General features: G+C 47.8%; 1 protein-coding gene across 2 annotated transcripts; it reads right to left on the minus strand.

Annotated features, from left to right (window-relative positions):
- Positions 1-785: 785 nt before the first annotated feature.
- smc1b (structural maintenance of chromosomes 1B) lies at positions 786-23,910 on the minus strand. 2 transcript variants are annotated; one of them, XM_035424838.1, is made up of 25 exons: positions 23,472-23,910; positions 23,024-23,212; positions 22,602-22,714; positions 21,748-21,951; positions 21,058-21,296; positions 20,515-20,773; positions 18,553-18,693; positions 17,874-17,956; positions 17,297-17,504; positions 16,323-16,508; positions 14,948-15,133; positions 8,555-8,701; positions 7,099-7,236; positions 6,552-6,668; positions 5,904-6,010; positions 5,362-5,503; positions 5,074-5,219; positions 4,307-4,460; positions 4,120-4,218; positions 3,671-3,827; positions 2,784-2,938; positions 2,512-2,663; positions 2,141-2,210; positions 1,541-1,651; positions 786-1,295 (listed from the first exon to the last, which is right to left on the minus strand). In XM_035424838.1, exons 1-25 carry the CDS (start codon positions 23,578-23,580, stop codon positions 1,185-1,187), a joined length of 3,723 nt encoding a protein of 1,240 aa, XP_035280729.1. In that variant the 5' UTR covers positions 23,581-23,910; the 3' UTR covers positions 786-1,184. The 2 variants fall into 2 exon arrangements, with proteins under 2 accessions (XP_035280729.1, XP_035280730.1); XM_035424839.1 differs by lacking the exon at positions 23,472-23,910 and adding an exon at positions 23,402-23,420.
- Positions 23,911-25,802: the final 1,892 nt, after the last annotated feature.

Here is a 25,802-nt window from a genome sequence, read left to right on the forward strand (position 1 = left end):
ACACACAATACAAACATGTACGTAAGCACGCAGACGTGCTCAGAAATACGAGGCCTGTGCTGGTGGTTTCCCATAAACACACACTCACGCAAACAACAACAGAAGCAGATCAATGATCACAGTGCTGTTAGTAAGCAGTATCATCTCCCCACACAATGAGCCTTATGTAACCAGTGCTGAAGGCCTGCACAGGGACACGGGTAAACAGAAACCCAGTTTATCAGCAGCTCTCCAATCACAAATGGGCTTCTGCAAGGGTGTGGGTAGCGAGGGATGGATGGTGGTCAATATCGACACAATTATCTCCTTCCTGCAGTTCTGTGGAAAACCATAAAAATCAATATTTACCCATTTGTCATCATTGTATTTCAGATGAAGTCTTTACTGCCCCGTGTGTTATGTGTTATGCAGATAATTGCTTACTATTGCTTACTGCTTGTATCGACACACAATTACAAGATTTTGCCTTTTATCAAACTCACACAATACGAATGCCTGAGTTGGACAAGTCTTGCAACCTCACTATCACTCGCTTCAACCAGCATCAGTGGTCTACAATAGATAGCATATAGCATGTTACATGTACAGCATTCCATGTCTGTAACTGTGAGTCAGTTTTTTTAGGGGCTTTCATAATCCATATTTTCGTCGATCCTCTTTAACCTACGGAAAAGCTAAAGCAGTAATAAAAAAATGCATCACGCTTATTTGCACCGTAAAAGAATTTCATATCAAAAGGTAATGAAAAAAACCATCTCCTTTTCTCAGACTCCACACTTAGAACATACTGTAAGTCAACGGGTTTATTTTGCTAATACTGACAGCAGAATGTTAAGATTTACAGTTTGCTGGAAGTTCTACCACACTGTGGCGTTGTTATAAGGGAATTACACAACTAATAATTTGAATATAATGCTCAACATTTATTTTATGTATTATAACCACTATAACAAATGAATGAACACAGGGGAAATCAGAACATTACAAACTCACAGAACACAAATATAAAACAAATATAAAAAATATAGCAATATTAAACTTGGTTTCATTTCAGAAACAGTAACAATAACAAATATTGCACATGTGAAAAAAGTAACTGAAAAAAGTCAACTGAAATCCACACAGGGGAATGAACTGATCATGGAACAAGAATGAAAAGTCCTGAACCATGACAAAATCTCCCTTCAACACATTTTTTCTTCTCCCAACATCTCTTTTTCTTTTTCATTCCCTTCTTTCAGTGGGTAAGGGGTGAGGTCCAGAGTCAGGAGACGGCTGTACATGCACTCATTGAACTGTGGAAGAGCAAACCCAGCATCAGTCTGATTAAAAGACCAGTCTGGCTCATCTTAATGGCGGACATCAGCTTTAACATTGTCCTTATAAAGGGGCAAGGCATGGCAAACTCCAGGGACATAACTATCACAACTTTGACCTTGCTACAAAAAGTCTCACAGACTAGGGATGTGAGTGTCTGCAGACAAGTTAAAAACAGGGAAAGTGAAAGACTGTGAACAGTGCCCGCAGTCCGATACGTAACCTCGGAGTAAACGCCGAGAAGAGCATCAGCCTTGGAGTAGAACTCCTCCTTCAGAGAGATGACAATAATCTGGAAGTGCTCCCGAGACTTCTCCCTGATATAGCTGGTCACCTGCAAGGCACCATAATGATTTGTTCCATTGTAATGTGCAGTCACTGTAATCATTGGTCTCAACGTCATCATCATCCTCGTCATAACTGTCAACATATTCATCAACCTCTTCATTAACTGACACCGTCATCATTAATTTTCTTCGCGACTGTAACCACTACCATCATAATCACTACCACCATTATCATCTGCAATATTGATGCAGTGGTTGAGGTGCCTTGGCATGTAATCAAGAGATTTGCCAGTTCAAATCCAAGGTGGAGCACAGCTTACTCACCCTAAAGTGCCTCAGGGAAGTTTAAATTCACAGGCGGAATTGTAAGGTTCCTTGTTCAAGCGGATTTGCTAAGCAAATAGTCAATGCCTTTCATTGGTAGCAATATCCAACTGACTTTCAGTTAAAAGCAAATCAGCTGCTGTAATTATACTATAAAACACAAGAACAAAATACAGTACAGTAATGTAATTGCACAATAAAAGCAGGCTTGCCTTGCCAATGTTTGTATTATCCAAGGCCGCATCGACCTCATCCATAACGAGGAAGGGAGCGGGTCGAAAGCTGTAACATAAAACAATAAATAATCAAGGGAATACACACAAATTCCCCAACTTCCAAAAACAATTTTCTCATGATCCCCTCTCCCAGGAGCCAAAACAACACACGAGATGAGAGAAAAAAGAGGGTTTAGAGATGATGTTGTTGGAGAAGACCCACAGTAGTTTAAAAGAACTTCAAGGGAAGCCTTAACTCAAAGCATTGGAAAATGTTTTGAACCGAGATTAAACTAACGACTTGTGCGCGAATCACATCATTAAGGTATTTGGGAATGACTGAACCTCTGACATATTTGAGTATTTACCTGTGAATGGCGAACACCAGGGCCAGGGCAGCGACAGACTTCTCTCCCCCTGAGAGATTGTCCATGGCCATGAAGCGCTTGCCTGGGGCAACACAGTTGTAGTTGATCCCATCTAGGTAGGGCTCATCTGGGTTCTCAGCACCAAGGATGGCCTAAGGAACGAACAGACACACCCCTCTTTGGTGAACACTGGGGTAATTAGAAACAGCACAGTGTGTTCCTGGCAAAGCAGTGGGGGGGGGGGGGGGGGGTCACAGGGCGCCATGGCTCACCTGTGCGCTGCTGTTCCTGCACAGCTCTTTGTAGATCTGGTCGATGATGATGGAGACGTGCTCAAAGCACTGGCTGAAGAGGCGGAAGCGCTTGGCCTTGATCTGCTCAAACTCCTGGCTGCACTTTCTGGCCATCTTCGTGCTGGCCTCAAAGGCTGCAGTACAGATGGTCAGGAACAAATGCTCAGGGTTCCTCCTCAAATCGTTCATATGACTCATTGACTTTTTTTCATAAGGTTGGCACCCAAGGTGGGACTGAATTCCCACCCTAATTTGGAATGTCCAATTATCTAATCTAGATAATTTAAGATAATTGGAGAGGTGCTTTAACTAAATTAGCCACCCAGCAGCCTCTTAATTTTACATTTTATAAATGAACGTGATTCGATGTAGCCCATTTGTTAGCAATGTTAGCTAATTCAAAACCACTCGCATGACTGCTTTTGATGTTCAGTTTGAATAATTATCACACTCTTACATGATGACATCAGCATTCAAACATGAATTTGAAATAAAATCCACGGGAGGCCACAACTACATCTCTGGTGATTTTACTGAATTAAAACATTTGATTATGTCATTACATGATAATGGAGATAAATAAGCACGCAGACCGTCTATCTACACAAATTAAAATATTAAACGATTTCATTAAATGAAGGAGAATAAATGACTATGTCAGTTTCTATCTACCAACACATGGATCAGTTTCTGTATTAACAGCCAAGGCATTTGTTTCATCATCATGACAGTCAGCAGGGAAAAAGAACGGCTCTAGTCAGTTTGATTCATGTACTTCTCCAGGTATTTGTTTAGTGCTCTGTGTGCCCGTACACGCTTGTGAATGCACACGTGTGCACTGATAGCTAATCCTCCTCTGCTCATACCATCCACAACTCCCTGGTACATGTCCTTGACCTCCTTTATCTTCTCCAGGGCCTTGAGGTTGGGGGCCGTGGAGCGCTGCAGCACCCCCTCCAGGGAGGACACCACCTCCTGAAGCCTCCCCACCTCTGCCTCCAGCTCCTCTGCCCCTTCCAGGTCCTGCGGGGGGACAAAGTCCTGATTATCATCGTGTCTCTCACTCTGTCTACTCAGTGGGTTATTGTTTCCTTTCTTCATTAATGCTGGGGGATAATAACACAATACAAAGCGCTTCCGCTTTGCTCAGGTGACAACAGAAACTGGCTACTGTAAGGGCTGCTGTTTGTTGTGTTTATAGGGTCCACAGACAATGTTTGCTAGCATCCTGTGACCTTGAGTGAACAGAAATGAAAGGATCCCTTTCACTCTGACAGAACGAAAACAGGTGAGACTGAGCTGGTGTATACTGCACCCTGGTCTCTTGCTTCAGGTCTTCGTAATCGATCAGCAACTGTGCCTCTCGCTCATAGATGTCCAATGTGGTACCGGTGCTCTGAGTCTCTGAATCCAGCTGTGGAAGGAGACCCTTGTCTGTCAAGGCTGGAGCTGGTTCCTTCTCTCATGCTCTCTCTTTTTCTTTCTCTCTCTCCTACTCTTACCTGCACCTCAGTGATCTGATCCAGTGAGCCAGAGATCAGAGTGATGGGCAGGCCCTGTATCTTACAGCCAAGCAGCAGGTTGTGTCTCTCCATCCTCTTCTGTTCCAGAGAGGTCTCCAGGGAGATGACCTCTTTCTGAAGCTTTACCAGCTCCCTGATGGCAAAAGACAGTCCAATCAAAACTCACCGGCAGCCCACTCAACCCGCAAACACAAACTCACCCTCACCTCACCTCTTACTCTTGGCAGCACAGGGCAGCAGCACCGCATAATAGTCATTATCTACGTGGACCTGTAAGGTTGTTAGTTTAAATCTCAGCTGGGGCACTGAGTGGTGTGTTCCTGGACAATCTCTTTCAGTAAATATCCAGCAGTATAAATGGATCTTATGATAAAAAACTAAGCTGTGTAAGCTTTGGATGAGGTGTGTCACCAAAATGAAACGAGTACTGTAGCAGTAAGCCAATGCAACAAGCATGCTTTACGGTCAACCATCAGGTCAGACAATGGATGTGAAGAGCTAAAAATGAAGGCCAGGCGGATCAGTGCAGGCAATAAAATACACTGACTGGAGAAACACATAAGATAAAAAATTTATATTTGAGACATCCACTTGTTGTAAGACCTATACATTTTGACACTTAAAGGGTATCAGATTACTCAAATAGTGTCCTGGAAAAAGACACATAGAAATAATATGACATACACAGTATCCAGGATATCAGGCATAACCCTCTTGTGATGCCAAAATCTGGAACCTTAACACACCTGGACTTCTCCTGGAGGCTCTTCACCTTCTTATCCACCTCAGCCTTGGAGTCGCTGGCTTGGCTTTTCTTCCCCAGATGTTGGTTCTTGAGGTCCAGTATCTTGGACTGGGTCTCATCCACGGCCTTCAGTAGCTTCTCCTCCTCCTATTAGAGGCAAACGCGTGACCCGCTGCTTCTCCCCACAAACCAATCAGAATGCGCTAATGAACTTTTCTAAATTGTGCCTGAGGTGATATATATTACATATTTTAAAACCACAGAACATAGTATTTTCTAGTGTTTTTGCCTTCTTCTGGAAGGCGGCTTTCTCCTCTTCCTTGCGGACTGTCCCTTCCCAGCTCTCGATCTTCCTCATCTCCTGCTCCAGCTGGCCCTGCTCGTACTCCAGCTGAGCGCTCAGGCGGGTCCTCTGGGACTCGAACTCCAGGCTGGGCCAGGCAGAAGGCGCGAAGAGAGAGTTGCAGAACCAGGGCTCAGGAGGAACACTCAACAGCAGGTTTTCAGCACAAACAGCTGGAAAGAGGCGCTCCCAACCAACAGCGAAATCATAGAGAGTCAGGGAGAAGCCACGATTCTCATTCTGTTACAAATACTTTACTGAGCTGCAGAAATGCAATTTTGTCCATTGTATTATGTCCTCTGAAATGAAGGAAACATCCTGGATTTAGGCTCTTTGTAAAAATCCATCCTATGGACCCACCTAAGCATGCTCACTGGATAAAACAAGCAAGAAGCCACTACTCTTCACACAGGGTGTATCACTTTAAAAAGAACAAGTGGCCCAAATGGACAGGCCACCGACAGCCCCGGCAGAGGCTGCATGCTCACCATTTCTTGTCCACCTCCTGCTGATGTTTGAGGTGCTCCTGTTCGTACTCACGGATGTTGTCAACACCAATCTCAGCACAGAATTCTGAGAACACCGTGTCCTCGATCTGGAGGGGTAATGGTTAGGGTGGGCATAGCACAGTTAGTCACAGCTCACACAGGATAGATTGCTTGTGACAATAGAGACTCTCACGCGCAGCAGTCGAAGGTTATAAAAGACAGAAAAAGACTCTGAAGGTTGACTCTGAAGAAGACGCTAAGTAGAAATGTCAGTCCTATTTAAATAAACGCGCTTTATTTTCCATGAGTGCTCCAGTGTCTGCTTTGGGTAGTCTCTCTGAAGAGCCTGGGTACATATTTTTGTTAACTGCTTGTGACAACTTCTGCTAACAACAGTAATTACTACACTCGGAACTATAACAATTTTGTACATTAAGTATATTGGTATTCAAAGGTAATATATATTTTCTTAGTATCATGAAGTTGCCTGCTGATGGGGAAGCCTTGGGAGGCTATGTCCGAATGGGCTTCCATTTTCACTTGCACCATTACAATTTTCCACATTGGAATTCTATACCCAAAAACAGCCAGAAGCTAAACAAATAACAAAAAGAGGAAATGCTGAAGTCCGTAATATCACCACTGTACCTGCTTAACCCTGTCATAGATTTCCGTCATGCTGGCATCTTTCTTCTCGACATTCTCTTTCTGCATCATTATAAGTGAGTCCACATTAGTGAGCTCGCTCTCCAGCCTCGATATCTCCTGTGTGAAAAAACACTCTATTAGCAGTGTACTGACCCACAGCCAAATCACTGTGCTTTCTGTTACACCATAAAATGAAGAAATGGTATTCATCAAGTGGGGAGCAATGGCTGACTTACACTCACGGGCCACTTTCTTAGGTACACTTTCTTGTTAACATAATTATCCTGCTTCTCCAAAAAGCTAATCATGTGGCTGCAATTCAATATATAAAGAATGCAGACATGGTCAAGATACCGTTGGTAGTCACTTGGATGGGAATACCTGGTCATATGAGATGTGAATGGTTTTGGTGATGTTACGAGTGGCTGACTGTGATTGACTGTGATGTGAATCCTTGACGGTCATATGAAAGTGAATAGTGTAGGTCATGAGGGCAGAAGCGGTCGGTCATGATTTGAAAGGTGGTGGTCATGTGGGGTGCAGGTACCGTGTGACAGGCAGGGATGTTCTTCTTGCGGATGGTCTCCAGCTCACTGTTGGAGTATTTCAGCCGTGTTTGAATACCCAGCATCTGAGCCTGCACCTGCTTCAGCTCTGCTTCCTTTCGCTTCAGCTTCATCAGCTCCTGTCATGTTTGACACACATAGACACTCACCCATACATTACACACACTTCCAGGGAAATTATCCAAAACCACTGAGAAATACATACATTTTCTGGGTCCTATTAAGGAAATACTGAGGTCTATATTTGAAACAATGTTCAAAATGATCCGTCATTGTGGAAACATAGCAATTCATACTACTGGTAAGAAACATTGATTTTAAAAAGGGAGGAGTTAGTCAAATCAAATATAATGGTTAGTCACAAGGTGTATGAAAGTCTTGCTGACAATTAGCCATTCCAAATTGGGGGGAGAACTGGAGCTGCTCAGCCCCACACCGAGCCCCAAATTTCTATATAACAAGACCAGATTAAAACCTAGTATATGGCTGAACCTAACACACGTGATCCAGCTGGCTGACCAATGGTGTAACTTCATCACTCAGTCAGTCAGTCAGTCAGTCAGTCAGTCACAGACATTCGCGTTTGCAGGGCTGGCCCCGCCGTTGCGATCCAGCCAAAAAAGTATCCAAATGGTGGCTTGCTATGTACTATCCACTAGAGGGCAGCAGCTGACTTTGACTGTGAGATGCAGGCACAGCTCACACAAGTAGTATCCTGCCCAGCCTACAGAAGCCAGCTTCTCAGATACAGAAGAGAACAAATTTGTGAGGACATGCTGTTCTGTTTTAGAAATTGTGTTAAATTTGTTTTAAGGAAGTAGTCCGAAATGTGTACTACCGAAAACACCAGTTCTAGGACATATATATTCCTGTATATTACATGTTTCTAAAGGTCAGTAGTGGCTCTTGAGCCTCAAGTGAGCCCCAATTTTCACCTTAAATGTGAATTTCTCTAGTTTTGTTTGTTTTCCTTGGTTATGACTCAAGCAATTAACAGAATAAAACTCAGGATTTGGTGGAAGATTCATTATCTCTTAATTTTGTCTAGTGTTAGCATTCTTTTTCTGTATTGCTGCTAAATGTGGATATTCACAAGCTGTTCTTCCTGTCCACAACCAGGGCAAAATTTTCTACATAAAGTGCAGTTAATTTGCACAGACTCAAAACAGCATTAAGACGTTTCCTGGGTGGTTTAGTGCTCCTCTAAGCGTTGTCTTTTAAATGTCTTTGGATTTATACTGTAGAGCTGCTTGGCCATGATTAAATTATCCTTTACTTCAACATTGACCCCTCCTTTAAATTATTTAGCCTGACATGAAGGAAATGCTACCAGTTGAGATGCTAGCAGATGAGATGCGATTAAAGGGGAAAGGGGGTGGGATGGCTGTGAGTGGGCAGACGGGCCTGGCTCTCCCCAGGCAGCGGCAGCGCACTCACGCGCAGCTCGGTGGTCAGCTGCTCCTTGCGCTCCTTCAGCTGGCTCATCTCCTTCTCCTCCCAGCGCCGGGCCTTGCTCCGCAGGTTTAGGGAGCCCCCGGAGATCTCCCCCGACTTGGAGAACATGGTCCCGTCCAGGGCCACCGTCTGTTTAGATCACAACGCACCAACGTCTTAATCTTCATCGTTACCATCGTCATCGTTTCCATCATCATTATCAACAACGATGGGACTTCTTCAATCCCATCGTCGTCGCCATCAGCAACTTAACCTGAACGTGTCATCTTCATCGGCGTTGCGATGACAATCAACATACCATCATCATCATCATCATCCTCTCTCTGCTATAACCATTGCCATGATTATTAAAAGTTCTTCTCATCACTACAATTACAATTGATTATTTTCATTATTGCAAAATCCCATTCAAATCCTGCAAAGCTACATATCCAGAAATTTCACACTTCTGTTCTTTAAGGTTCATCTGGTTCATCAACTTGGACTTGGTTTCATGTTGACAATGTTTTGTTGAGATTTCATTATTATAAAATGGTGTCTATACTAAAATTGTATAGTATGGATTATAGTGGGGAGAGTCTGTGAAAAGGGATTTGCGATACGGGTAGCTGGACTTTAATATCACACAACCTTTCGAAGACGCAGGAAAAACACCCCCATTATGAGGGAGACACAGCACCCACTAGTTTAAGAAAAACCGATTCTGACCCCGCCACGCTGTGACAGTACGGGTGCTGGGACCCAGGCGCAGAGTGGGGGAAGGAAAACACGAAACTCAAAAAGGGAAAATTAACAAAGATTTTACTAACACAAAAAGGCAAACACAAACAGGGAACAGGCAAGGCCACAAAGGGCAAAACAACAAACTCAAAATATTCTTAAGAACAAAAAAATAAACAAGAACAGAACTACACTAGTACAGAAAACAAACGGCAGAAACGCACAGAAACACACAAGCGGAAACAAAGTAAGAAACACAAACCGGTCAAAAACATAGGCGGGAACAAAACAGATCTCAGGAACAAACACGGGAAACCAGAACATAGACAGGAACGCATGGAGCAGATTTGAGGAGGGGAGCACAGAACAAGCAGACATACCGCAAGAATCCAGCACCTGAGTCAAGGAAGAGGGCAACTTAAATAGACCACACTGACGAGACACAGGAGGGCACCATGAACAATCAGGCCACGGAAGGGGAAGGGAAAACGAGACAGCCAGAAAACAATGATTAGACAATTGGAAACAATCATACAATTAACACAGGGGGAGCAGGACACAAAACAGGAGTGCCGCCATCTGGCGGCCCAACAGGAAAAACGCAGACAGGAACGCAGGACCATGACAGTACCCCCCCCCCAAGGGACGGCTCCTGACGTCCCAGGAGGCCGACCCGGGGAGGGAGTGAACAGAGGGTGGGGGCTGGAGACAGGACTCAGGACTGGACTTGACAAGAACAGGGACAGAACTGGACTCAGGACTGGACAGGACAAGACTCAGGGCTGGACTGGGCAGGACAGGAACAAGACAAGAACAAGACTCAGGGCTGGACTAGACAGGGCTGGACAGGACAAGAACTCGGGGCTGGACTAGACAGGACTGGCCAGGAACGGACAGGAACTCGGGGCTGGCCAGGAACGGACAGGAACTCGGGGCTGGCCAGGAACGGACAGGAACGGACAGGAACTCGGGGCTGGCCAGGAACGGACAGGAACTCGGGGAAACTCAGGACCCGCACATCGGGCGACACGGGGGAAACTCAGGGCCCGCACATCGGGCGACATGGGGAAATTCAGGGCCCGCACTCCGGGCGACATGGGGAAATTCAGGGCCCGCACTCCGGGCGACACGGGGAAATTCAGGGCCCGCACTCCGGGCGACACGGGGAAATTCAGGGCCCGCACTCGGGCGACACGGGGAGATTCAGGGCCCGCACTCGGGCGACACGGGGAAATTCAGGGCCCGCACTCGGGCGACAGGGGGACTCAGAAAACCAGGGGGACTCAGGAAACCAGGGGGACTCAGGAAACCAGGGGGACTCAGACAGGGGCAAGGCAGTCACACAGGACTGGACTGGGGCGAGGTAGACACAGGACTGGACTGGGGCCAGGTAGACAAAGGACAGCAACGAGACGGGGCACGACAACACTGGACTGGGATGGACAAGACTGAGGGGGAAAGACTGACAGACACTGGCACAATAGGGAGACCTACAAAGACAGACACAGGGACAAGCAGGCGGGGAGGCACACGGCGACACCGACGGACACACAAAGGGACAGGCAGACAGGGAAGGCGAGGGGGGAGCCCAACAACTGACATAGGGTCTGACACACAGGCAAACAAGACAAAACACACGCAGACTGGCACACTGACAGACAGGCAGACAGGCGGGCAAACACGTTGGCCGATGGGCTGACGGCCTGGGGGGCAGACAAACAGGCCAACAAACTGGCTGACACACATACGGGTAGACCAACAGACAAACAGGCGGGCAGACAATTAGACAGGGGGGCCGGGGAACACACGGACACACGGTTGGGAGGACGAACACCAAAGGGAGAATGGACACCAGGGGGAGCGACGAGACCGGGGGAGGGACGACCACTGGGGGGAGGACCGACACCGGGGGAGAGACGACCACTGGGGGGAGCGACGAGACCGGGGGAGGGACGACCACTGGGGGGAGGACAGACTCCGGGGAAGAGGCGACCACTGGGGGAAGCGACCACACCGGGGGAGGGGCGACCACTGGGGGAAGCGACGACACCGGGGGAGAGACGATCACTGGGGGAAGGGCGAACACTAGGGGGAGCGAGAACACTAGGGGAAGCACGAACGCCAGGGGGCAAGGTGTGGACACTAGGGGGAGCGATAACACTAGGGAAAGAACGGACACTGGGGGGCGTGAGAACACTAGGGGAAGCACGAACGCCAGGGGAAGCACGAACGCCAGGGGAAGCACGAACGCCAGGGGAAGCACGAACGCCAGGGGAAGCACGAACGCCAGGGGAAGCACGAACGCCAGGGGGCAAGGTGTGGACACTAGGGGGAGCGAGAACACTAGGGGGAGCACGAACGCCAGGGGGAGCACGAACGCCAGGGGGAGCACGAACGCTAGGGGGCAAGGCAGGCGGCTTAGCCTGCGGGGCGGCCAGAGCCGTCTGCGGCGGCCCCTGCGGGACAACAGATGGGACCGTTGTCCTCTCCGGGGCTCTGGACGGCTCTGGAGGCCTCTCCGGAGCTCTGGACGGCTCCGGAGGCCCCCCCGGGACTCGAGGCGGCTGCGGAGGCTCCCCTGGGGCTTGAGGCGGCTCCGGAGGCCCCCCCGGGGCTCGAGGCACAAGTACAGCCCGAAACTTGGGTGTAGCAGGCGGCCTCCGCGGAAGGGTCAGAGCAGGCGAGGCCTCCGGGGCTCGAGGCGGCTCTGGGGGCCTCTCCGGGGCTGGAGGCGGCTCTTGGGGCCTCTCCGGGGCTGGAGGCGGCTCTGGGGGCCTCTCCGGGGCTGGAGGCGGCTCTGGGGGCCTCTCCGGGGCTGGAGGCGGCTCTGGGGGCCTCTCCGGGGCTCGAGGCGGCTCTGGGGGCCTCTCCGGGGCTCGAGGCGGCTCTGGGGGCCTCTCCGGGGCTCGAGGCGGCTCTGGGAGCCTCTCCGGGGCTCGAGGCGGATCTGGGAGCCTCTCCGGGGCTCGAGGCGGATCTGGGAGCCTCTCCGGGGCTCGAGGCGGATCTGGGGGCCTCTCCGGGGCTCGAGGCGGCTCTGGGGGCCTCTCCGGGGCTCGAGGCGGCTCTGGGGGCCTCTCCGGGGCTCGAGGCGGCTCTGGGGGCCTCTCCGGGGCTCGAGGCGGCTCTGGGGGCCTCTCCGGGGCTCGAGGCGGATCTGGGAGCCTCTCCGGGGCTCGAGGCGGCTCTGGGAGCCTCTCCGGGGCTCGAGGCGGATCTGGGAGCCTCTCCGGGGCTCCAGGTGGCTCTGGGGGCCCCTCCGGGACTTGAGGCAGAGCAGGCCGTGAAGGCCGCTCCGGGACTTGAGGCAGAGCAGGCCGTGAAGGCCGCTCCGGGACTTGAGGCAGAGCAGGCCGTGAAGGCCGCTCCGGGACTTGAGGCAGAGCAGGCCGTGAAGGCCGCTCCGGGACTTGAGGCAGAGCAGGCCGTGAAGGCCGCTCCGGGACTTGAGGCAGAGCAGGCCGTGAAGGCCGCTCCGGGACTTGAGGCAGAGCAGGCCGTGAAGGCCACTCCAGGACTTGAGGCAGAGCAGGCCGTGAAGGCCGCTCCGGGACTTGAGGCAGAGCAGGCCGTGAAGGCCGCTCCGGGACTTGAGGCAGAGCAGGCCGTGAAGGCCGCTCCGGGACTTGAGGCAGAGCAGGCCGTGAAGGCCGCTCCGGGACTTGAGGCAGAGCAGGCCGTGAAGGCTGCTCCGGGACTTGAGGCAGAGCAGGCCGTGATGGCCGCTCCGGGACTCGGGGCAGAGCAGGCCGTGAAGGTCCCTCCGGCACTCGGGGCAGAGCAGGCCGTGAAGGTCCCTCTGGGACTTGGGGTGGAGCAGGCCGAGGGCCCTGCCATCTGGGCTGGGCAGGGGACAGGAACACAGACCACAGCTGTAGGGAACCCGGCTGGGCAGCCGGACGGGACCGGCGGGACCCCCGCGGGCCGGACCCTGGGAAGATCGCAAGCCGAGACCCCTCAAAAGGGTCAGGATCCGCCGGCTGGGCAGCTGGAGGTCTGGCCGACCGGGAGGCAGCCCGACCACGGCGCCTCCGTGACCGCCCGCCCCGGGCGCTGGGAAGCTCAAGGGCGAGGGACTCCCAGTCGCTGGGTGGCGAGTCCTCCGGGTCACTCCACCACCCCGGTGGCATGATAAACAAACAAAAAAAAAAAAAAAAAAAAAAAACTCTGCTGGGTCCCAAACTGGCTGGATTCTTCTGTGACAGTACGGGTGCTGGGACCCAGGCGCAGAGTGGGGGAAGGAAAACACGAAACTCAAAAAGGGAAAATTAACAAAGATTTTACTAACACAAAAAGGCAAACACAAACAGGGAACAGGCAAGGCCACAAAGGGCAAAACAACAAACTCAAAATATTCTTAAGAACAAAAAAATAAACAAGAACAGAACTACACTAGTACAGAAAACAAACGGCAGAAACGCACAGAAACACACAAGCGGAAACAAAGTAAGAAACACAAACCGGTCAAAAACATAGGCGGGAACAAAACAGATCTCAGGAACAAACACGGGAAACCAGAACATAGACAGGAACGCATGGAGCAGATTTGAGGAGGGGAGCACAGAACAAGCAGACATACCGCAAGAATCCAGCACCTGAGTCAAGGAAGAGGGCAACTTAAATAGACCACACTGACGAGACACAGGAGGGCACCATGAACAATCAGGCCACGGAAGGGGAAGGGAAAACGAGACAGCCAGAAAACAATGATTAGACAATTGGAAACAATCATACAATTAACACAGGGGGAGCAGGACACAAAACAGGAGTGCCGCCATCTGGCGGCCCAACAGGAAAAACGCAGACAGGAACGCAGGACCATGACACACGCACTAAATGACATCATCAAAACAAACAAAATCAACACATAAATCCAAAAGGACAGCTAATTTTCCTAGTGTCCCCTGTGGGATTTTCTCTGGAAAGAATGCAGTATAATGTGCCTCAATTTCTGGTACAATGAAGGAAACCAAAGTAATAAAAAATGTGTGGGGACTCTGGCAGAACTATGTGTTCCATTACATTTAATAGCGGAACACCAGCCACGAACAAATTCACTCCGTATTGAACACCATTGGTAACCTCGGCTGATTTTTACATTTGATTTTGTCTTTACCTTGGATACGTCCAAATTGTTGTCACTGATCTAATGAAATACAGCTGAAGTAACTTAAGCCTTTACGGGTCTCTACCCTCAACCTCAAGCATTAGCTGAAACATCAACAGCTATTCCTGCCATGGAAAAAATGGGGGAAAAAACCAGACAAAATAATAAATGAAAGCAGGGGCAGCAAGTTTGCTTTCACCCTTTCTTGCTCAAGGGGTATGAACTGGTGTTTAGTCTTTAATTGATTTTGCATTGCCTGGTTGTAAACCATGACTAGAAGGTCAGGTGGTGACCTTCCCTGTTCCACAGTGCAACGCCGTAAGACCCTGCACAGAGAACACACATATACGTCATACTGCTTTTATACGGATTTTGTAAAGTTGAACTTTACCAACAGCAGCCTGTGCAGCCTGTTGCAGCCCACTGCAGCACTGTCTAGGTACATTTTTAGGGGTTTTTAGACACTGGCCCGTAATGCTGAGGTCACAAAGGGTTAAGTGCTCACTGTGGGTGATTTAGCGTCTCCTTCCAGACGAGCGCGTGCTTACTTTATGGCGCACGGGTCCTCCAAAAGCAATCTGCCGGGCCTCTTTGAGGGTCTCGCAGACGAGGGCGTTCCCGCAGACGAACTGCAGCACCTTCTTCAGCTGCGGCATGTTGGAGGCGCACTGGACCACGTCCACCACCACCTTCGCCCCCCGGATTTCCCTCAGGCGCTCGTTCAAGGGGTTCACCTGTGCCGGGACCACAAAGCCATCTAGCTCAGGTCAGGAGGCCGCCACCTCTCAGTGGGCTGGGTTTCTGCAGGGTTACAGGTCCCCCCTGAAGCACACTGTTATAATCAAGGTAGAGTTTCTATGTCTGGGTCAGGACTCAAAATGGGCCCCAGGCAGGTTAGTCTTGGGTAATGCACAGAAGAAATAAATAAATAAATTTTCAATAACACTGAAAATTACCATTACTACATTACCATTATACTACCATTACTACCATACCAAAATTAGCATCAAATAATAATGAAGTCAAAAAATTTAAATCTTTAAAACACAGTTGACTCTTTTTTGATGAGGTTATGATTTAATGGTATTATGACAGCCATTTAACGCAGTTAATAGATGCCATTTGTTGCTCAGACACACAACTCTTAAATTTTCTGTTTAAATAAAGTGTATCCTTCCATTTTCCCTCAGAACTTCATATTAATTTAATGCTATACAGTACCTTTGACGTCTGTGATTAGTCATAAGAGGGCAGCACGTTTTTAACTGGATCACAAATTGTAGGCATAATGCTTTAGAAATTCTCTAGAAGACGGTTCAGGATCTAGTACTGCTCGCAGTGTTCTCTTCGCCTTTTCTCCATCCACAGGTAATGTGTTATGTAAACATATTCCAGTGGCCTCGCATTGTTATTTCAGGGCCAACAAATATTTACGCTGGTCCTGAGGCTATCGCTTTTGGCTCGTTGTGTCTGCTCTGTCTGTTTGCGTTACACGGAGGCAGGAATGATTTACCAGGAAAAGGCAGAGGTCAAATTAAAGGGGTGAGACTTGTGCAATAACTTAATTGCTGTTGTGTTTTTTTTTTTTCAGTAAAAACGTTTGACTCAGCCTAACACCAGGGCAAGGTGTAAGGTCGCTCATGAACCAAGAACACATCTGGTTTCATGCGTGCAATGGCCACCTCAGTACCTCTGACAAAGTTCTAAACCAATTCTGCTTTTGAACAAACAGAAGAGGTCAAAGGGAGCGAGAAACCTGCACAGGTTTGGACAGACAATCAAAACGGTCTAACTGTGGATAGCAGTGGTGTGTAGGCCATGAGTAAGATGAGGAGTGTGTGTGTGTGTGTAGAATCAGGCCAGGGTGCTTCTCGAACGGAGGGCATCTGAGGTTGCGAGCGAGTGAGCGAGGCACTGACTCACGTCGAGGTAGTCGATTGGGAGGAATGTTTCCGGCTCGGCTCGCTCCTCCTTCAGGAACTTGATGCAATCGCGTGCCACCTTCTCTGACGCCACCACAATGGCATTCATGTAGCGGCCAAACACCTTGGCAGCCGCAAGCTGGTACTTTTTGTGAATGGGGTTGCAGAGGTCAAACAAGCGCCCATACTAGGGATAGGAAAAAATTAACATGTGAACAAAGGTTTCCAAGAATAAACTGGAAAGTTGAATTCTTTGTTTATATATAGTATAATTTAAACATGTCATTTTGAAAACCACAACGTTGCGGAACATAAGCATTGCATGTGTGTAACGGAGATATGCACAGGCAGTTATAGGAATGTATAGGAAACTTCACAGCTGGATCCAATTAAACTCTGAGTCCCATAAGGAGAACAACATGAGAGCACTCCCACACTGTATGATGCAGCGCTGCACCCATCAGTGTGTTAACTGTAACACTGACTGTTGTAATTACCATTTCATTTTTTATTACCGCTGCATCAGATATATATTCACCAATCTATACTGCACAGCTTGCCCACAGGTACAGTGTAGCATTTCCTGAAAACCTGCCCAGAGCCTAAGTGTGTTTCACAAGCACAGAAAGGCATTGGCACAGCACCATTACAGCACATCACAGCACAGCTCTAGAACAGTAGGAGCACAGCACAGCTCTAGAACAGTAGGAGCACAGCACAGGATAGATCTAGAACAGTAGAAGCACAACACAGCTCAAGAACAGTAGGAGCACAGCACAGATCTAGAACGGTAGCAGCACAGCCCAGCTCTAGAACAGTAGGAGCACAGCACAGCTCTGGAACAGCATGAGCACAGCACAGCTCAAGAACAGTAGGAGCACAGCACAGCACTGGAACATGAATACAGCACAGCTCTAGAACAGTAGGGGCACTGCACAGCACAGCACAGCTCTAGCACAGCATGAGCAGCATTACCATGGTGTCAGGGTACAGTCTTTTCAGGCTGTCCAGAACCTCTTGGCGGCGCTGCTGCCGTCGGCTCTCCTGGTTGTCCATGCGGGCGTCCTGCAGCTCCCGCAGCACCTCCCCCAGCTCCTGGTTCACCTCCCCGCTGCGCACGCGCCCCTCCTCCAGCTGCTTCACCAGGCTCTCCTCCTGCTGCTGGTTCTTCGCCAGGGTGGAGCTACACAGGACATCACACACAGGTACAGGCACTGTATGCATATGCATGTATGTATGCTCTCACACACATACATACATATATACAGGTACTGTAGGTAACTGCCCGTCTCTCACACATACATTCATACACCCATCCATAAACACATACATACGTACAAACACACACACTGTAGGCAGCTCCCCATTTCTCACACACATAAATACATACATACAAACACACACACAAATACACTGGCAACATTGAGCCAGGTCCCTTTGTCTTACTGACACACACACACACACACACACACACACACACACACACACACACTCTCTAAATCCCGTTTTCTCCTGTCCCTTCCTCGTTAAGTGGGGATGACTGAGGACTCACTTGCAGGAGTTGGCGTATTCCTCCAGCTTCTCCGCTCGAGTGGCGTAAGACTCCAGCTGAGTCTGAGTGTACTTAATATTCGCCTACACATACATATCAAGAAGAAAAAAACAAGGAATATATTTTTTTTAAATGAATGAAATCTAAGTGACAGAATGTGACACAGAAGTGGAACAATTTGTAAAATTACTTGAAGTATCATCTTATTTCCATTCAGGCAAATATTGCAGAATACTGCAAATATTCCAGAGTTCCCGTCTACAACAACTATAACAATATAGTGGGAAATACTTTGACACACATTACTTTCCCAGCATTGTATGTCTATAGGGATACATTAATGGTGCTCATAGCGGAACACAAATCACTTTGACAGATTAACGTACAAGTCAGTGAGCAGACCAATTTAGTAACTGGTGATGTTACTACACACGGTTACAACATCAAATCAGTCATCATTTGATGAGGAATACCACCCTATAAAGGCAAAAATAACAAACATTATTTCTTATGACTTTCCAAGATGAACAGTTTTCCAGGGATTGTCAAAGACAGTAGGAAGCCTACATGAAATCTTTTATTGCTTTAAAGTATTTCCTTCTTCTAAACTGTACAATTGCCTAAACATAACCGCCTTTTTTATACACACACACACACACACACACACACAACAGGGTACCTCCACTTCCTTCCTCCGCCTCTGGTCAAACTCCAGCTTTTCATAGTCGGCCTTGACCTCCCAGCGTAGCTTCTCAGCCTGCTGGCTCAGAATGGCACCCTGTCTCCTGGCCATCTCCTTCAGCTCTTTATAACGCTCCAACTGCACAGACACAAACACACATGCACTCGCATCACACACTTGAACTGGCTTTCTGTACTCATTTAGGGGTACAGGTAACGCTTGGTACTAACACTCTCAGCAAGGTAGCCCTTAAGGGTGTGTTTGCGTTCACGCTTATACAGTGCTAGCTGAGGATACTGGAAAAGCACGAATGCTTATCTCACATTGTGTGTGAGTGGAAGTGTATCTGTTGTTTGTTTTGAGCCACCATACTCTGTCAGTATGGCGTGTGATGCTGTCACTTGCTTTAAACCTGGTCAGTATGTTGTGTAACGCTCTGTCGCTCACTTTAAACCTGGTCAGTATAGGGTGTGATGCTGTCAGTTGCTTTAAACCTGGTCAGTATGGTGTGTGATGTGGTTCTCTCTCTCTCTCTCTCAGAGTTGTATCTACCAGTTGGGAGAAAAGAGATTGAGGTGAAATTTCCACACCAGGACAAAGCTCAGCATCATGATTGTGAATCTCCAGCAAAGCTGCTCGGACAGGAGCTGGACTCTGTACACTTACACTCCAGAGTAACCTCATTCCTTCCCAATTCTACCTGCATATTTGAATGAACCCTAAGAGCCAAACTCACACAAATATTAAATTATATTATTTTCTCTATGAAATATCTGCCTCCTATTCATGTATTTTTTTCAACAAGCAGCTGGTGGGTCACACGTCTCCCCCGGCCCCCCGACAAGGTGTTCTGTTCCGGGGCGCAGGCTCCTGGAATCTAAAGCATTTCCAGCCCTCCGTACCTGGCCTGGGCAACGTAGTGCGTTTTCCAGATGACTGAACCGGGCCGTGACACAAGGCAAGCCGTGATGAACGTGCAGCGCACACAAACACCCAGAATCCCCTCTCCTCTCCCTGTGGGCCAGCTGACCCCCCCCCCCCCAATCCCCCGCTCCTGCCCGTGCCCCGCCGCTGGGTCCCAGCAAGCAGTGTCCAGTTGCACGCCAGTTTCGTCTCCAGCGGCAGGCTGGGCCCCTGCCTTCCTCCTTTCTCACACACACACACACACACACACACACACACACACACACTCTGCTGTATACAGTGCTCCTCGCCGCATGGCTGCCACACGCATTCCAGATGGGCCCCAGATGGAAAACCAGAAATACAACAATAAATAAACAAAATAAATACATAAATAAGCCATTGAGCATAACATGTGTGGTGTGTGCTCTGAGGATTTTTTGAGCTGTCTTAAGTATTACTGAATCTGAAAAATGTGCCTGGGTGTGATTTGCAATGTGTTTATAAGACGCATGGAAAATCGGGTGTATTTGTCCTCTGTTCATTTTTCTCATGGTCGTTTAAGATGTATATTTTCTGAGTCGCCGTTCTCACAAGCTCACTCGCGCTCTATCGCATACACAGCGGGCACAAACAAAAGACTGATTTACCTCCGACTCCCACCTTCCAACCAGCACTCACCTCCACTCTGCACTCCCCCCCCAAAAACAGTGACCCAAAACCAACATTTCAAAAAGGGGCGACATTATCGCCTAAAATCTCAAACACATTTTGGAAATAACGGGCCTCTCTGTCCCCCTCTACACACGAAGAGTAAATTATCCCCTCTGCACTGCCCAGCCCCACACCTCCCGGTCCCCCAAAACAAACACTTCTACAACCCCCCAGCAACATTTCATCATAAACCCGTTCACCCTGACAGGAAAAAAAAATCCCCCCGCACACTGTTGACAATATCCAGCTGGCGTCTCTCCATGCCCTCCTCTCCATCCCCCCGCACCCCTGACCGCACCCCCCCTCTCCATCCTGTAACTGGATTCTCCCGGAGGCCCCCACCTGCGCGGCCTCCAGCTGCACGCTGACATCCCGGGCGGCTCCCTCCTCCTCCAGCTTCTTCTGGAAGCTGCCCCAGGCACGCTCCAGCTCGGCCAGCTCTCCGCGCAGCTCCTCCAGCTCCTGCTCCTTGCGCTGCTGCTGCTTGCGGCCCTTCTGCAGGGCCGCGTGCGCCTCCTCGGCCTTGCGCTGGTGGTGCGCCGTGTTCACCTTCGCCTTGATGTACTGGGGCCTCTGCTGGCCCAGAGTCTTCTCCTGAGCCCTGCGGGGAGAGGGGAGAGAAGCACACACACACACACACACACACACAGACACACATGCGCAGACACACACACACGCACACAGATATACACACACAGATGTACACAAATATACACACACAGACTCGTGTACACATACATGTGTGTACATATACATTCACAAATGCAAATACCCATACAGACACACAAACACACCCACAAACAGAAGAGTGGGCGGTTAGCAATCTAGACATATCATCATCCTCTTTGGCCACAATGGAAAATGTGAGTCGGCGCGGCAACCCACGTGATCTCCTTCTCGATCTGCTGCAGCTCTCGGGACAGGCGGCCGTGCTCCTTCTTCTGGGCTTTGACAGCCGCCTCCCACACCTCCAACCCGCCCTTCCTCCCCGCCACCTCCAACTGCCGCTCCCTCAGGGAGTCCATCAGCGCACCGATGCCCTGCTCGTTGTGGTACAGCTGGCACAGGTTGAGCTGCACCTTGGCATCGTTCAGGTCGTCCACGAGAGTCTGGTACTTCTGGGCCTGAGGGGGAGGGTGCACGGGAAAAGGCCAATCCATGAAATGATCAGGGCTTTGCTGCAAATGTAGATTTAGGCTGCCAGCACAGTAGGCACTGGCTGACCTGCATGGCAGCAAATAACTGACTGCATTGCCAGGAGGCCTCGGTCTTATTCATCTCTTATCAATCAATGGCCTACACCGTCTGGGCATGAAGCACACTGTGATGCAATGATTGTGCAGACAAGCTGGAGAGAATTATTACGCGGTGGCTGGCAGACAGCGTTTCGGAGATACGAATGTGCTTGAGATGAGTCTTGAAGTACAAAGAAAAGTTAATAAACCCAAGGAGAATTTTCAACTTGTAAAACGTTAAATGAGTAAAACGAGCTCCTATATGACCGTCATAAAGAATATCAGCAGAGCATAAAGATGACAGCCACATGAACCCTGCTCCTCTTCCCCCGTGGTTCACCTCCACTTTCTCCAGGGAGATCTGCCTTTTCTCGGCGGTGGCCGTCTTCTTCTTGTTGAAGTGAAACTGCGTCTCCTCCTTGGCTCGCTGGAGCAGCTCCTTCTTCTTGTCGTACTCCTCGGCCAGCTCATGCGAGCCGCTGATGAGCTCGAACATGCGCGCCCGCTCTTTGGGGTTCTTCATGGAGATGGACTCCACGGCCCCCTGTCCAAAGCAGGAGCAGCCGCACGTCTGCACTTACCGCCACAGCTCAAAGCAATTACGTCCTACTCTGTTTCCCTGGCAGGAAATCTCGTCGTTTAAAGAACTTACTAAATAAAGAAGCACAATAGAAAAGCCACATGCTGGACTTGGTGGAGGGAGACAAACCCAACAATAAAGGAATATAACCAAATTAGCTGAAGTTAATTTGTTATCTTATTTCAGTCCAAAAATAAATTGTAGGATGGATGTCCAACATTCCCTGTCAGGGAAACTGCATTAGATCTAATTGCTGTGAGGTATTTTGACTCTCAAAGGACTGTAAGACAAATACCATTGTTGTTAAAGCAAAAAACCATAACTGTTAGAAGCTACTGCACAGTGGTAGAGTATGGCAAAGAAATAGCCAGGAGAATTCTTACTGGATGTAAAATCCAAGATGAAAAATCTTGTTAAACCAGTCAGAAGTTGTATTAAAAGTCCAGTATTCTAGAATAAACTCTTAAATTGAGCAATAATCATTTTCCCGCATATGCTCAACCTTCTCTAAATTGGGCCGTTTTTCCCCATTGAGAACTGAATCAAACCCAGGGGACTACTGCAATCTACCAGAACACAGAGCTGTAAATCTCGTACGTTCAGCGGTGACTTGCCTGAAATACGAGGCAGTTCCTTGCTTTGACCACAACGCCTATCCTCTCCAGTTCCGCGGTGTACTTGGCGTGTGTGACCTGTTTGTCATTTATGCGGTACTCAGACGAGGTTCCTAAAAGAGGCGCAATTTGGCAGTTTATAGTATGGAAGGCCATTAGAGAAAACAACGAGACGTCAATGTACTTCACCCCACACTGACATACTGCTGTCACAGACCTTTAAGACAGAAGTCGGCGTGCTACCATCCACCAGCGCCCAGTGTATAACGTTAACATTGATGTTAGTTTGCTAGATAGGGGAGTAGATGGCCCAATAAGGACAACAATTTAGCTGTTGTTTGCCTACTGCTAACTTAACTAGTTAACGTTTGATAAAAAGGTATCGCTATTCTCCACGACTTTTAAGGGTGTGGCCTAATCACCCGCAATCCTCCGGCAGAAGGAGAGTTCCTCCCCGTTGTCTTCGCAATACAGCATGGTGACGCTAGCCGTGCCAGCCACAGGCTTGCCGATGTGGGCCCCGTGAATGAGGTCCTTGGTGTGCTTTACTCGAAGGCTCGAGGCTCTCTCCCCCATCACGAAGCTCAGAGCATCCATTACGTTAGACTTCCCTGTTGGGGAAATAGCGATAGTATTTGCAATGCTCAGTTAGCTAGCTTCTTAGCATCCATTGGTTTATACTAATTAGCTAGCCAAGTATATATTTTAAAAAATTTAAATCTGAAAGTTGAAAATTCGGGAAGCTATATTAGAATCCGAGAAGCTAGCTAGCTAGTACACGTAGATAAACTGTTGCTTACTTGCTAGCCAGCTAACTACTGTAGCTTAATTGAGGTAGCGTCATATTAAGTTACCAGTCAGAAAACTCACCTGACCCGTTTGTACCAATTATGCAATTAAACCTTTTAAACGGCCCAATTACTTGCTTTCCCCGCCAAGACTTGAAATTCTCCACATTTATCTGCTTCAGATAGCCCATTTCGTTCGTTTATGTTAGATAATTTCTGCTTTTGATAGTTTTAATGCAGAAAGCTATGTTGTCTTCAGCTACGTTTAGTTCAATTTCTGGACGTTTCCGGTGGACTACTAAAAAGAGTGGCAGAAAATGTACTTGACCGTTATTCTGGTCGAGACCAAGTCAAGTCTCAGAACGAGGCTATAAAATGCCTTGTACCATTACACTGTCCACTGAAGTTAGCAAAGAGGGAAACACTTAATCGCTTGCGTATAAGGATACTAGTCATCCATAGTATAAAAGAAAATTACAGGTTCACATTAATGCTTCCACGAAATCCTAAAAAATATCAGGTAGCTAAGGCAACCTTAACTAGCTACCTCTGTTATTCCATGCGAAATGCTGCCACCTACAGGTGTGTATTCAACTAGCATGTTTTATGTTTCTCATAGCTACATTTTTTTCTTCAAAAACTCTACTCGGTGAGTTAGTTTTAGTGAACTGCCAAAACTGTGTTTATAGGGGGCAAATCCAGATTTTAGTTGTTAGTTGAAGTTTCTGAAAAAATGTTAACTGAATCCCACCCAGAGTCTTGTATTATTTTTTGCTGTAATTTAGACGGCTAGCACTAGGGCCAACACCAGGGCCCTGCAGTAATCGCGAATTCCTATCCTGTCGCCTACAAATTTTCTGCGGCTATCTGTGGGCACTATAAAGCATTCCCCCAATCCAAATTATGTCTTTACAGACAGTCGTAGACCTAATACCACGAATTTAATCGAAATCGTTTTTGAAAACACCAAGTTATGCTATGAATTTAAAGTCTGTTCACAACACAACCGAAAAAACATTAATTAGGTACACCCTTGATAAATTTTAATTCGTTTTTAAAGTTAGTCATGCATTAAACTTTACATCCTGCCACAATCACGAGGATTGTAGCCAATGAACAGTGGATAGGGCATTAATTCGAGTTTACGTGCGATATCAGGTCAGGTGGTGCATGAAGTGGCCAATTCTGTGGAATCGCAGGCTTCAGTGAGCAACGTAATTGGCTGTGATTAAGCAGTGCTTAATATAAGAAAACAATCGAAACGAGTAGACTGGAGAATTCTGACCGCTGAAAGAAACAACACTAAAAACCTTCATTGCACAAACGCAGACGAATTAACCGATTTAATTGTTTTTGCACAAACTCCTTGGACATTTAGGACGCAGTAGGCTACATTTTTCAGGTAAATCAAAATAAGACATACATGATAATTATTGAACCATAGGCTCAAAGGGGGAAAAAAGAATATTGGTAATTTAGGACACTGGCTATACACTAAGTCATATTTTAATTTTCATTTTTTTCACCATGCTTTTGTGACTAGTCCATAATGTTTAAAATGAGTATTACACAATTTAACTCTTTTGTCATTAATGCATAGTTGTTCCACACAATAGAAAAATGAGTTATATTTGATTGTGGCAACGACCATTTGTGATTCCATATTTATTTGCTTGTAGTAATTAGATGAAAAGTCTAAAACAATCAGCTAACAATTTTCATACTGTTACTGGTAAACACTACTTTGGAATAAAACAGTTAATGTGTTACACGATTGTATGGCTTGCTTATAAGTAGACCAGTCATTATTATATTCCTAAATTATATAATACGATAGTAGTGGGTACCATAATAGAATGACTGTCATGATAGCTCAATAGATGGCATCTTGAGGCTCTGAAACTGTCACAACATGGGAGGTACAGGCTACAGGGCTGTACATAATAGCTCATATGAGTGCTGCAGACTGAATTTTCACGTCTCCCCGACTAGTAGGAAATTACAGCTATTGTATGCTGGTATACCCCACAACAGAAAAGCTTGAACAGAACAGCTTGTTTACATCAACAAAAGTCCTGACCATTGCCAAAACAGAATAAAAGTACAGGAGAGAGAGAACAAAGTTCAACTTACTGTCCACAAACAAGTACCAACAAATGGACAAAAAACACCACTGAAACATAAACATGACTGATAGCATGCTTTGTAGAGTTTCACAGCTGTTCTGCCAAGTTGCACAAAAAATGTGGGGAAAAAACCTGTTATGAGTTAATGGAACCCCCTGACACAGGCACGTTCTCAAAGCAGGCCAATAAAAATGTCCAATAAATGATCCAAACCAGACATAATATGGCAAAAGAGAGATGCCACAGAAAGAAACCAACATATATACTGTATTGTAAGATGCTTTGCC

Source organism: Anguilla anguilla, chromosome 7, assembly GCF_013347855.1.
Source record: "Anguilla anguilla isolate fAngAng1 chromosome 7, fAngAng1.pri, whole genome shotgun sequence".
Lineage (NCBI taxonomy): Eukaryota > Metazoa > Chordata > Actinopteri > Anguilliformes > Anguillidae > Anguilla > Anguilla anguilla.